This window comes from Pleurodeles waltl, chromosome 11 (genome assembly GCF_031143425.1).
Source record: "Pleurodeles waltl isolate 20211129_DDA chromosome 11, aPleWal1.hap1.20221129, whole genome shotgun sequence".
NCBI lineage: Eukaryota > Metazoa > Chordata > Amphibia > Caudata > Salamandridae > Pleurodeles > Pleurodeles waltl.
Genome location: NC_090450.1, coordinates 806,091,259 through 806,105,861, shown reverse-complemented (window position 1 = coordinate 806,105,861; position 14,603 = coordinate 806,091,259). Strand labels below are relative to the sequence as shown.

The following is a 14,603-nucleotide window of genomic DNA, read 5'->3' as shown; positions in this document are numbered from 1 at the left end:
ATTTTCATTTTATGTTGTTCATGCGATGGTAATTGGTCTGTTTGCTGTAATTTTCGGTTCTCTTTCCTATGTAGGTGCAAACAACCGCAATAAATACTAGCAATTCTTTGGAATTTATTTTATAGAGAACTTGTACCCTGGGACATGTGACTTTACTTGTCTTGTATGAACATGTGTGCGTATGAATGGGACATATGTGTATGGGTGACAGAAAGCCTGTGTTGACGTACTTGTGGCACAGGACATACCTTTCCCCAGACGTGGCACTGCTTTATGTATAATGTAAACATACAATAATTTTGTATTTTATTTTTTAATGGGAGGAATGTAAAGTGTGGGAAAATATACTGCAAAAATATTCAAAACATGCAACGTTTTTCTGCAATTTAAATTTCTCTCATTTAAAACAAAAATATGTTTCAGTTGAACATGGCACAGTGTCTACTGGTCACTGGGAGCAAGAGGTCTACTGTTTGTAAATATGAAACTTTGAAATGGGAGAAAATTTAAATGAAGAGTTAACTTAATCTTTAAGGTAACTCTTCATTTGAATTTTCTCCCGTTTAACAGCATTCAGAAATATCATTTTGTTCTCATGATTATATATTTGAGTTGATAAGGACTTTTATTTAGCAGTTAAATACCTCAGCACTTCAATTCTTCACCTCTGTGCTCCAGCCCAAGCCTGGATCATGAATCTGACTGAGCCCTGCTCATTATAAGGCCCTGATCTCTGTAACCTGATGATAATAATCTAAACAAAGCGCAGCCTTCCATTAACTTCAACAGGAAAACGTGACCCTTTACTAAGATAAATATAAACTTAAGGCTGCGAGCTACTCTGAAGGTGTCTGGGAACTACTGGCAGGTCCAGATTAACTAGTTGGAGACACCTGGTTTATATGTTTTGGCAGCTTTCAGAAGGCACAAATGTGCATGAAACATGTCAGCCACAGAATTATGAACGTGTACAGAAGGTAATGAAATAAAACTGAAGGATGAGCTGTAACTTTAATCTGTCTTCGAACGTTTATGGAGCACAACCAGAGCCTGTAAACAAATTTAGTTTGGCTAACTTGAATGGTCTTTTATACACCCGGCAGCAATAGGCTGTTTATTATGGTTGCACTCAAAGGATGTACTAATTATTCCACTGAAGAATAAACTGTTTTCATAGTTACTCTCGTACACATCGCTAAACCACAGTTGCGGATAGTGTCCTTGTCCAACCATAGATTTTTGTCTATTGAATCCATTTATCTCAGTGGATTTGTTTTACTATGTATATGGAAAAAACCTAATCTGCCCACAACAAGATCCGTTACTGAGGGTAATACAGTATTCCTGCTACTTTGGATCGTTAATATGTTTAAGTGCAGAGTCTCTCATTTTGTCTTGTGATCACTCCACCCCAGTAGTCACATGTCATATTGCCAACAGCAAGCCAGTGGTCAAGGGCCTAGCTATTAATAGTGCAGCAGGTGCAGTGCCTTTGGGGTCCAAGGGCGTGGGGGTCCATTGGACCTGAATTATTATTCTTGTCTCTTTTTTAGTTCTCTCAGAGGGGGTCACCTGATTCCTTTCCAGAAAAAAGATTCTACTATCCTAAGGCAGGTTCTCCACACAGGCTTGAAAGTCATACCTGAATCTAAACACCGTCTGCCAAAGAAACCTTCTGAAGACCAAGTCAGGACTTCATGCATCTGCCACATCCAAGAAAGCCTTAATGCATGCTTTGGAAACTACCTCATCCTGAATATAATTTTGGTAAATGCTCTAGAGTTCTCCCATACCTTAGCATTGTTGGTGATCACGTCTGTACAACAAAGTGGTGGTGGGTCTATCCTCCAGCTCAAGGTGACCCGTCTCTACTTTCCTTGCTGATTCCAGCCTCCTATGTTTTCCCTGCCAAGGCCTGTAGCGGCTTCTGGACTGAGGAACGTTTTCCTTAAAGTCATCATTATGACTGGGTCGGGTTCTGACTGCCCTCCTATGTATGAAGTATTTTCCTTCCTTTATGTCCTGGGTATTACTGATATGAGTATAACAAAGTGCTCCAAAATCTCTCTTAACAATTCTAACATTTTACTAAGCATTTGCTAGCACTAAAAGCTTGGGTGTCTCCACCAAGAAACTCGTTGTGCTGTCTTCCAGTCAGGCCTCAATATTCTCCATCACGCTGTATGATACCGAGACAAACCCCGGAAGAGGATCTTTGGCAAAATAAAAGCCTATACCTGGGATGCTAAACGTAGGTTGAGGAGGAGGGAATCAATACCAGATTTTCAGCACTAACTTCATAGATAAAGTTACTGTCAATGAATTCAAATGAAACTCATTAACAATGGTTATCTCAAAAATCTATCATGGATTCCATCATCCTGGACTTGCATCGAAATATTTGACCCAACCTTCCTCTATGAAAGTCTTCCAACCTATAGAAATCCTCTTCATCTGGAGCGTGCTGTATTTTTACGAAAGGATTAATATGTGGTTAACACTAAAATTAAATAACATGGGTTTGGGTATAATAGTATCTTGCATATTTTATCCTGTCATAGGCTTGAACGATGGTCTCCCCTCCACCTGCCTCTATTGTGTTTTTATATAAAAACATCAAAGGCAAAGACACATGTGACTCCTCGAAGGTTAGCATGTTTTTTACTTTCCTGAAATTTTGAGGCTTCTTTTTGGTGTTCCTTTTCTGACTTGTCGCTCGGATGCCAAGTGTATCAATTTCTGTCTATTCCAAGTGGTTGATAAGGATAATAAGGTCCCTTCACTTTTTGTTTTCGAGTATTTTTTAAAATGGATGAGGCTGTGCCACTGAGGATGTTTATTGAGGGAAGATATTTGGCTTCAAGGTCATATTTACAGTTAATACTTGGGCACATAAAAGTTTGAGATCTCAGCTTATGCCACTTTCACAGAACAATAATTAGGTGACCAGTGTCCCGGCTCCATTTTGTACGCTGACCAATTCTTCTTGTTTTGCATTTTCGTGGTTTTCAGTAGCAACATGCAAAATTCAAATACATGGTGTTATTGAGGTTTCACGGAAAACAGGGATTATCATACGCACTCTCAGACTCAATCTGTGTCTCACTGTAATCCTAATTTGGCCAAAACTGGAGTTTCCCCCTCAATCGAGGTTTGCAGTTGTGTGCAGAAAACTCACACAACGGGAAATTCTCCCATTTTACATTTCCACAGTAAAAACCCTTTGAAATATGAACTTCGAAAACAGCTGAAAAAGAGGCAAAATGTGTGAAAATCAGTGATTCTGCGTTTTGTGCCTCATTCCGAGCTGAAAACTCATATTGATGTTTTAACACTTAACCTACAAATGCTTGAACCCCGGGTATCAGTAATTCTGACTAAATTGAGTCATTTAACCATGGCATTCAGATGGAGGCCTTCTGTTTGTATCTACACTTTAAAAAACGAGATGCCATTTCTGATCCCCATTCTACATGGTGACATTACAGTATATCACAATATGTGAATCTGCAGTAGATTCAAGATGCAAAAATAAAAAATAATCGGAGAGATAGAATATTGGGTGACTGGCAAAACGTTGGTGAGAAGACAGGAATGAAAAAGAACAAGAAATGAGGTATGAGCTAGGAAAGAGTCATGTGATGACAGAAGGTAAGAAGAGATTGGGCAGCTCTTTATTGCCACGTTTATGTTCGGACTATACCCGTTTCCAAGATCTGTGTGGGCAACTTCCTTTCAATAATTTTATCCAAAGCAAGGGACACTTGCTCACTTTTGAAAAGCACTGAAGGCTTTCTAAGTCTGAAAATGGCACACAGGAGTTCGAAAAGTGCTGTTATCTGGCGCAGGCTTTTCTGTCACATGCCGGGTGCAACAAAGCAAACATCTGGGGACATTAAATTAGATCCGAGGAGCCCACCGTCACATGGGACTCCCACCCTTGAGAGACTAGTTTACAACAAAGAGTTACACAGAGGAGTAGAGGACATGCATCAAGTACAGCAGCGAGCCAGCAAGGGCGTGGGAACGGGTATCTGGAAACAGCAGTAGGCAGGCCTTGTTGGCCTATCTCAATAAACTACCCTACATCAGCAGACCTCCTCAACCCCAAGAGTTCTCTTCTGGACCCTCTGACTCCAGCTGTCCCTGGGTTACAATGGGTTCAGAGAAGGAAGCAAATATAGAGTTCAAAGCCCGCCAGGACTTGTGTTTGTTGGGGCCTGCCTTGGGCGGGGTACCGCCCTGAGGAGACCGAGCTGCAGTCTTGTAGCTCTGAGGAGTAGGGATTTTAGATGGTTTCTTGTCTGGCTGATTGTCCATCCTGGGCCGTATCTTGGGTCGCAGTTTGAGTTTGTAGATGGAAGGTACTCGGTCTGCCCTCTTCTGTGACTTCTTCGGTCTCATGACCACCTCTTGGACGACAGAACCGTCTTGGACATCTTGTGGATAGCTGGGAACTGACTCATCCGAAGTCACCACCAGAGAGCCATCATCCTCCTCTGACACTTCTTCTACCACCTCATTTTCTTTAGCAGTGGACTCTAGGTCCCCTTCTGAGCCCAAGACCCCTGAAACATTACAAGAGAGGTCCGCATTTCCATTGGGGAGCTCAGGGCCTTCCTGTGAATCATTTGGCGCCGTATGATAGTTGCTGTCATCTGAGGAACTAGACAATCTCGCCTTACGCCAGTGTGTGACTGACTCAGGTGTGACTGGTGTGATCCATGACCCAGTCAAAGGCTCATGCCCAGGGGAGCCATTGGGAAGCTCTTGAATGGCTCCTGGAGGAGATGAGCGCTGAAGATTAGCCAACACATGTGTACCCCTGGCATCCTCTCGCTGCCGTTCGATGAAGTCCGCTGGTATGCCACCCTTACAGTAAAAGTTGAGTGACGACGATGATGAGCTAGACGAGCAATAAGCTGAGTCCACAACAGCCTGGTCTGGGGTGGCCTGCTGGTATCTATGCCTTACATGACAATGCTCTAAAGGTGCAGGGTCCTCGGAGTCCATATCAATGAGCTGTGAGTTGGCTAAGAACTCCTCCTCCAGACTTTTATACAGCATCTGCTCTTGGCTAGGGTCTAGTCGCAGGGGGGCTAGAAATGCCTGGCTTAAGTTCTCTAGGTCTTCAATGTAGTTCTCACATGGTTCTTTTGTAGGCAAGGACTCTGAGGGAGCAGCATGACATAAAGACTGGCGGGACAACCTTCCGAGCCTTGGACTAGGGTAGCCTTGAGACTTTTCTAAAACCGGAGGACGAGGAGGTGTCCTTGATTGGGCGTCAGTCATTTTGGACAGTGGCGATGACCTTGATTTTGCAGAAGAAATGGGGGTCTTGGGCCCTGAATGTGGAATGCGGCTAGGTACAGGGCTGATGGTCCTGACTGGAGGCTTGCTAAAGCCATTGGCATTGTGCTGGCCAGAGAGTGCCCATGAGTGCTGCCCATCTTTCCCTCGGCTAATAATCAAAATGGCATCACTGTCCTCAGTTCGACCCTGGCTCCGTGCTCTCTGATTATTTGGGCTCTGAGAACCAGGCTTGGTAGGACCATGAGGACCCCGAGATCGGCCACGCTCCTGTATGACAGAGTTAGGCTGTGGCGTTGGCTTAGATGGTGTTACTTTGGTAGTTGGGTTGCGGTCTTGAGACTGACTCCGGCTTATCGGCTTCTTCCTTGGTGTACTGGCTCTCTCCCTGGCATGTCTTCCATCCTTCCCAATCCCAGTGAGAAGGGCCCCATCACTGAACTTCCTGCCAGGGGGACCACTCTGCACGGAGGAGGCTGAAGAGTCACTGTCACCAGAATAGCGTCTGGGCCGTGGAGGCCTGTGTGGGTGGAAAAGAAGGAAACACATGATAAAGATAGGTGAGAAAAAACAAGAATTAGCTCAAGGACACAAACTAGCGAGCAAGACTGATGAAAGAGATAGACCTGGACAAAGACAAGTATTAGAGGAAAAGGCTGTGAGACATGACTTTGGACCGATTTTTAAAAAATATATGTTTCACCTATTACAACTATCTGCAAACAGTTATTTTGTTACCAAGTACATAATTTACTCCAGGCCTAAGTTTCTTTTGTCTGGTGTCATTTCCAACCTAAAAAGCACACAGGCTTGAGTGTAAACGTTACAAAACTAATTCTACAGTAAAAACAATCTCAAAAAGTCAACTCCCACAACACAGTTGATTAAATTGTACGTAATGTTTGCTATACAGCGTCTCCATTGTTATCCAAGGGTTTAGTTTGCAGTAATATGAGTTACCTGTTCTTACTTGAGAGGGTTAGCGATGCTGGGTGATGGAAGAAAAAAATGGAAATGAGTGTGGGAGAAATGTAGGGAATGGCAGGCAGAATGGAATGGAATGGCATGCAGAATGGGTGTTAGGGTGCGTGTGGAACAGCTGAAAGTCATTTGATGTTAGGACACGGGCCCCGCTTGTTTATGAATGTGGTAGTGAAGGGCTTTTATTTGGTTTCATACCAAAAAAGAAGAGAAAAATAACAATTCACTGTGACACATAGCTTGAGAGTGACCACGTGTCACGTTTGACTCCTTCAGCCTGTCCCGGCTTTTTAACTAACAGCGTGTTGCATTTAAATAATTTTAAATATTTATTGAATACAACAACTTACCCAAGTGGTTGAAAGGGCAGAATGCAAAAACAACAATATAGAAATAGAATGATAAATAAGGAAACAAAACAAATGCACCACATGTTTCTAATGACCCCGCTGAATACAAGAATACTAAATCAAAAAATAACCGGCGTTGCCGGGTTAAGACATGGACGGCCTGATAACGAATGGGTCGTTGTTTCCCAACCCCTGAGTAACCCACGATTTGTACAAGGATCGGATTTACGAGTTTGGTTGTATTTAACACTTCCAATAAATATCAGATAAATAACTCAACCTTTGTTAGATTCTGGCAGCACAAGGGAAAGGCAAATAGTGCTTACCCTACCATGCAGATTTTAGTGCGTTAAATACCAAATCCACGTTATTCCCCAGAAACTCATTATTGGTGCTATTTATCACACCTGATAAATAACATACCCTGTGATGTCATTATTTACCAGGTGTGATAAATAGCACCTATACTCATAATTAGGACCGTGGTAGGGAGATAAGCTAACAGTTTTTCGGAGTCTTCTAGAGAAGCATCATGTAGGAGGAAAGCACGGCCTTAGGGGAATCCGCTTTCCGCTGTGCATGGAACAACAGTGGCTGTAGTTCTATTTTTCCTTTGTTTTGTAAGTATGGGCTCCAAGTTGCAAAGCGTCCGTGCCTAAAAAGATGGAACTGGTGGAAGATGGCAATTATTTATTTAGATTTTCTTGTAACATGCACTATCACTCTTAATCCAGAGTCTTTGGACGTGAGGTCAAGGATCCCTAAATTTTCTGACCCTGAACACCTATTCAGTGAAAAACAATGCCTTGAATAGCATTCTGAAATTTAGAAGGTTAATTTCTGCCCTCTTCAAAAGCGGTAAAGAGTTCAAGAACTCCATTTTTTGACTTTGTGTTTTGCTATTTGCAAATTTTATTTTGTCGGCGGATCTGAAGGTGGTTCTGGAATGTTTGGCAAAGAAATTCAGTAGGATTGCCATTGCATATTTTGGGAAGCAGCAATGCAGATTTCTCTTCATGGTTTTTTGGCTACTGGAAGCCAATGCAGTTGTTTTCTTTGATTACAAATATGGCCAAACTGTTTAAGATTAAATCCTGATAATAGCATGTTGGAGTGTAGAAGTTGCCTAATACTTTTTTGAGGGAGGCTGAAATACATGACATTGTCAAAGTCGAGACTCGATTGAATGTATGTGTTGACAACTGCATTTTTTGGGAAAATGTTAAGCAGATGATGGAAACATTCTGCTCAGAAATCTGAGGTGGTAGAAACAGGATTTTGTAACTGAGGCAATCTGAGGTTCATGGACAATTGGGAGTCCCGGGCAGTCCCTAGATAACGTACTGTTATTACTAGTTCTGAGCAGCTGCCCACTGATGGTGCATGAGCTATTGTCCCATTTCATTATTTTTAAGGACTGGAAGCATTTCCATTTATGATGTGTTTAAGAAGGTTTTTGCCATCCAGTTTTGAGTGGATACAATAATTAAATTGAGAGTGGTGCCAGGATGTATTTTGGCAGGGAGCTTGAATATGGATTGAGTACAATCTGTATATTAATAGGTTGTAATTTGCAAGATTTGAAGTAACTGAGCGAAGGGGCATAGGTTAAGGTTAAAAAGAATTGCAGAGAGCACCAAGTCCTGCAGTCCTCCCCGTCATAGGGGTTTGAAAGAGGTGACAAAATTCTCAGATATGAATTAAGATATCACTTTAAGATATTACCACTCATGGTAAGGTCTCTGAGGTGCAGTAGTAGAATGGAACAGTCGATAGTGTTGAAGGTGGCAGAGAGGTCCAAGGGAATTAGGATTTTCTCCCCACCGTCGTCTACCATCATCTGAAGGTCTTCCATCATAGATATGACTGGAGTCCTGTTTTGCTTCCTCGCCTAAAGCCTGCATGCATAGTATGTAGGAGATTGTTTGTCACAACAAACTTTGCAGCTGAAAATTGAAAACCTTTTCCAAACGTTTTTACAGTTAATTCAGTAAGTAAATGGATCTATAGTTAGATTGATCCACTGGGTCTAAACAATTTAAGAATGACCATATACAGAGAAGTTTAAACATGTCTGCTATCTGTTCCCTAGACATGGAGGAGTTATGTATTTCCCCAGACACTTAGGCCTATTTGTTCATCAATATGCTTCCAGCAAACTCCTGGGGTATAGTCACTGGGGTGTCCAAAGGCCAACACTTCCTCATTAAGTTTTCATATTCTTTAATCAATAGTAAACTGAACTCTGTGCTATGCTGGCTTATTTTACGTTATGTTGTATTCTGCGTTGTTACTAGCATTGTGTAGCACGTTTCTACAGTTCGTATTGTCCTGTAGTGCTTTTGGAATCTGGAGAAACCAGCATGATTCTGCAATTCTCATTGACTGGAAAAAGATCTGCTTAAGTGCAACAAAAATAGAAAGTATGGATTGCCTTTCACCACATGCTTTGACAAAGATACCATCCTCTACGTTCTTCGTTCTGTACTTTTCTTACCTTGTGGAAGAACCTCAAGTCCACTTTGACACACATACATGGCTAATTGACTTCAGCACTTCAATTGAAAACTTTTTTGTCTACGGTGGCCACCGCACTCCATGTCATCACGGGCACAGTCTCCAGTCTTGAACGCCCATCTCAAACTTTACTGATATAATGTGTATTAGTCTAACTAGTTCACTGGAAGCAAACCAAGACTGCAACACACAGAATGCATGTGGTTGAAACAATAAAACCCAGGTCTGGATACAATTTAATAACACTGAATGAGATGGCCAATGTACTCTGCTCACTTCCATCTTCTCATTAGCCATAAGAACTGGCCAAATTTCTCATTCTGCAGCGTCTAAACAATTTCATCAGCACATTCTATATTAACGCAGAATTCTGCTGAACATACCTGTTGGCACCACACTCAACCACTCTTTTTGTTCCCCAGCATGTTGGTTTGTTGCACTCAATTGAGATCCAAAGACATTTTTCAGCCTGGTATTAAAAACCATACATAGTTTCTCAAACCATCTCCTTGTGTACCCCAAATATCCTACTTACTAATCCTAAAATCTAGGGGGTAGGGTTTCATTCTGAGCCTTCTTTCATTCAGCAGCATTCACCTCTCACCTAGACTAATGACCCATTACATACGCTGAACTCCCGAAGAGACTTGCCAGGCTACAGCCAGAATGTGCCTATCCCTCTGTTAGGGCAACCACATCACACCTGCATGAACATTCTCCATTTGTTAAGCAAAGATCAGATGCTTGGATCTTTGGCCTGTCGACAGAGCCTACTGGGTAAATGCCCAAAGCACCTCAAGATTGTAGCCCCCATCTACGCCACAGCCGGGTTGTCAGCTGATCATCCCCCCGCCTGACCCATCAATGAGCTTTTAAGAGAATGAAACATGGAGCCAGATCCATGTCTTCTGGCTTATAACCAAAGACCCAGTCTGTGGAATGCTCTCAACCTTTCCTTGAGATCTGATGTTGCCACTTACAATTTTGGAGACTCATGAAAAATTAATTATTGAGTCTTGCTTTACAATACCAATCCGAACAGATGGGGGTGCTAGACTGGAGAATATCAGGCAGGGGCACCCATCCTACCTGACTGGGCTCTGATTTGTGCAGCCCTCTCCTCGTGCCCTTCTACGCCTGGGTGATGGATTTTTTTCGTTCTACAAATCTTTCGCTGGACTCCCTTGACATCAAACGATTAGACTATCTCAGGAACAACCAATGGAAGTATTTCTAAATGTGCTTGTACTATGGGACCATGGTGCACATGCATTCTACACTGAGGGGGTTCTTTTGCGACCATCACAAAATAATGGCTCATTTAAGAAAACCAATACCCACGCGCTTTGTTACTTCACACATCCTTACTAGGAACTGTCTTGCATTCCCATAATATTCGATCGCTTTACCTTTCCCGGCCAGCAGAGAGCGCCATCTGACCGCACTCCTCAAGAACTCAAGCATGCCTTAAGTTCAGAAGCACAATGCCAGTGGTGGCTGTGTAGTCAAAGCAACTTGGCATGCTGGCAAACAGGGATATTTTAACACATACCTACATTATAAGTGCCACATCTAGCGGCCCATCAGGGGGAACCAAGAGGAAACTTGGGAGTGTCGTTTTACAACCTGTTAAGAAATAAACTCGGATTTTTAAAAGGGTTCTTTTTCCCTTTCTTTCTGTAGGGTGACAAGCCAGGTCCTGTGCATGGCCCTCGTACACAAGTCAGATGAAGAGGAATTACTGCGTGGATTTCCGCTCTGCCTGATCACAATTGAACCAGTGTTCTCGCACCCCGTTTTCCCTGGTGCAGGAATACCGGATCTGATATGAAGAAAAAAAAGAAGATAAAATCTCTTGAGGCTTTGGCTGCATCAGTAATTAATCCCCTGCCATCTTTTAGGATAGAGCACGCAAGCTCTCTGTCCCTGTTGTAATCTCTCTGTGGGCTGTTAACCACGCCGCACATGTCATGCTCATCGCTTTCGTTGGTTCGAGGGCTTGCCTCTAAAAATGTTCTTGATTTCATTAGTGAAAGGCATGCATACGTCATGCCTTTCCGGTGTTTAGCCCTTCTCGAGAACACCGGCCAACTACTGAAAACATACAAGGCTTTTCTCTTTATTTCGTAGGCGGTGTGATCTCACTGGGCACTAATCGAGCGCTTTTCATGACTACCAGTTTAATTTTATTGTTTATCCTAGTGCTCCTTCGCGAATTCAAGGTTATGCACAGCACAGTTTTTTTGTTTTTTTATTACTATGTGAAGGCAAAACTGGACCGGCCTTTTTGTTCTAATTAATCACCTTCACGCTCATGGCGTGGCACTTTATATCGGCTCCTTTGTTTTAAGTAAGTGTAGCAAGAAAAGTCTGTTTAGGACTTTAAAACGCTAATAGCTCTAACTCGAGCAAACGCAAGACCCATTGCATTGCAAATGCTTGTTTCCAGTAGGAAGAGGGAGCTCACATTTATCACTTACACAAAGAAGGTGGCAGATGTGAGTTAACTATCACAGAATAATTAATTCTGTGTGGATTTATGCCAAGTAAAACTGAGTCAGCGGTTATTCCCATTCCATGGGGTTCAACTCGTAATTGCAAGGTGCTGGTGAGGAATTATCACATGGTACCTGTAATTATGGGTGCGAATTGTAATGAGGACCTACATGTGTAAAACTAATTTTTTTGGTGTTCACTAATAAATGTGTATCAATGCCCAATGGAACTAGTTTGAACCAGCTTTTAGAATACAACTGAAATATCTGAGTTAAAGTGCAAGGTTACAAATGCTTGCCTTGTAATTTAAATTGAGCTTTTAACTCAGAACACAGAACACAAAGATATCTGCAACAAGAAAAGATTAACCCACTGGGCTATTGTATATAAAATAGAGATCTGCAACCTACAGTCATATTCAGCAGCAGGAAAAAAAAAACTCAACTACATTATAATGATTCACACATGTGACCAGACAGCACATGCACACAGATCTCTTAATCAAATACATTAACCTCTAAAGTTACCTTACTACAGTTATACATTGAACCTTGCTGGATAAAAATAGATTTTGCAGCAGGTTCCTTAACCCACTCAGCAAGTTTCAAAGTCTGTCATCAATTTAGTATGCCGGAATCCCTTTACTATTTAATCAATTTATCAATCAAAGTATTTGTAAAGTGCACTACTCACCCGTGAGGGTCTCAAGGCGCTGAGGTGATGGGGGGAGTGGGAGAGGGAGGAGGCTGCTCCTGCTCGAACAGCCATGACTTGAGGTTTCTCTTGAAGGTAAGTAGGTCCTGTGTCTGTTGCAGATGGGTGGGAAGAGTGTTCCACGTCTTGGCGGCGAGGTGGGAGAACGATCTGCCACCGTCGGTCGTTCTGTGGATGCATGGGACGGTGGCGAGGGCGAGGTCGGCGGAGTTACGCTGTCGAGTCCGGTGTTGTGCAGTGCCTTATAAGCGTGGATGAGGAGTTGAACGTGATTCTCTTGTTGACAGGGAGCCAGTGTAGGTCTCTCAAGTGGGCTGTGATGTGGCAGTGGATGTCCAGCATGAGGTGTGCAGAGGCGTTCTGTATGCGTTGAAGTCTTTTCTGGAGCTTGGCCGTGGTTCCTGCGTAGAGGGCATTGCAGTAGTCCAGTTTGCTGCTTACGAGGGCTTGGGTGACTGTCCTTCTGGTTTCAGTGGGGATCCATTTGTAGATCTTCCGAAGGCTGGGTCAGTGATAATGATGATTCCAGGATGAATCCCAGGTTGCGTGCGTGGTCGGTGGGAGTTGGTGTGGTTCCCAGTGTGGCAGGCCACCAGGAGACGTACCATGCAGAGGGGTTGGAGCCGAGGATGAGGACCTCAGTTTTGTCGGGATTGAGCTTCAGGCAGCTGTTATTCATCCATTCGGCGAAGGCCTTCATTCCTTCGTGGAGGTTGGTTTTGGCGATGGCTGGGTCCAGCTGGGTGTCATCGGCGTATGAAACGATGTTGAAGTTGTAAGATTGGGTAATGTTTGGGAGCAGAGCCATGTAGACGTTAAAGAGGGTAGGGCTAAGGGATGATCCCTGGGGTACGCCGCAGTTGATTTTGGTGGCTTCAGAGCAGAATAGAGGGATGCAGACTCTTTCAGTTCTGCAAGTGAGGAAAGAGGTGATCCAGTCCAGGGCTCTGTTGCGGATCCCTGCTTCATTGAGGCGTGTGCATAGGGTGTGGTGGCAGACGGTGTTGAACGCGGCTGAGAGGTTCAGGAGGATGAGGGCCGCGGTTTCGCCATTGTCAAGTATGGCCCTGATGTCGTCGGTGGCGGTGATGAGGGCGGTTTCGGTGCTGTGGTTGCTGCGGAATCCAGATTGGGATGGGTCCAGAGTGTTGTTCTCGAGGAAACGGGTCAGTTGTTTGTTGACAATTTTCTCTATGACTTTTGGTGGGAAGGGGAGCAGGGAGATGGCCAGGAAGTTCTTGAGCTCCTTTTGGCCCGCCTTGGGTTTCTTGAGGATGGCGTTGATCTCAGCGTGTTTCTAGTTCTCCGGGAAGGTGGCGATCTCGAAGGAGCTATTGATGATCTTCCGGAGTTGGGGTGCGATGATGGAGCTTGCTTTGTTGAAGATGTGGTGAGGGCAGGGGTCGGACGGTGACCCGGAGTGGATGGTGTTCATGATTTTGATGGTGTCATTGACATGGGTCCAGGATAGCAGTAGGCTGGTGGGTGGTGAGTCTGTGGTGTCGGTGATTAATGGGGGCCTGAGTATTGAAGCTGTCATGGATGTCTGTGATCTTGCGGTAGAAGAAGGTGGCTAGGGAGTCGCAGAGGTCTCGTGATGGCGGGATGTCGTTGATGTTGGAGCCGGGGGTGGAGAGCACCTTCATGATGTTGGAGAGCTCCTTGTAGCTGTATGAGTTGTTGTCTATGCGTTTTTTGAAGGTGGTTCTCTTAGCAGTTCGGATGAGTTGGTGCTGTCTGCGGATGGCATTCTTGAAGGCTGTGTGGTTGTCCGTGTCTGATCTTGGCGCCACTTCTTCTCGAGTCTTCGGAATGTTTGCTTTGATTCTGGGAGGTCGGCGGTGAACCAGAAGGCCTTTCTGTTGGTGCTTCTGTTAGAAGGTTTCTTGATCAGCGCAAGAGTGTTGGCACAGTTGTCGATCCATTGCCTGAGGTCAGAGGCTGCTGTGTCAGTGTCGGTGGTGTCGACAGGTGGGTTCCGGGAGAGGGTAGTGATCAGTTAGTCTTCGTGACCTTGTTCCATCTGCGGTGGGAAATCCGTTGCGGGTGATGCAGCGGTGGTCGTTCCAGTGGAGTTCGGTGGTGTGGCTGGAGGAGACGTGTTTGTTGGCAGAAAAAATGGGGTCGAGCGTGTGTCCTGTGGAGGGGGTGGGTGTCGTGACAAGCTGCTTGAGGCCGAGGTTGGCGAGCAGGGTGGTAGAGTTATTGTCGTTGGTATTATTGAGGTGGAAGTTC

The 14,603-nt window shown here is 44.1% G+C and overlaps 1 protein-coding gene across 3 annotated transcripts in view; it reads right to left on the bottom strand.

Annotated features, from left to right (window-relative positions):
- Positions 1–1,551: 1,551 nt before the first annotated feature.
- The window catches only part of GAS2L1 (growth arrest specific 2 like 1), a 224,093-nt gene continuing 211,041 nt past the window's right edge, over positions 1,552–14,603 (bottom strand). For 2 of the 3 annotated variants that reach the window (XM_069214573.1, XM_069214575.1), the window contains exon 7: positions 1,558–5,830. In XM_069214573.1, coding sequence (XP_069070674.1) covers positions 4,102–5,830 — 1,729 coding nt within the window. In that variant the 3' untranslated portion in view covers positions 1,558–4,101. Of the gene's footprint in view, positions 5,831–14,603 lie in introns of all 3 variants that reach the window. The other variant, XM_069214572.1, reaches the window with a different exon arrangement.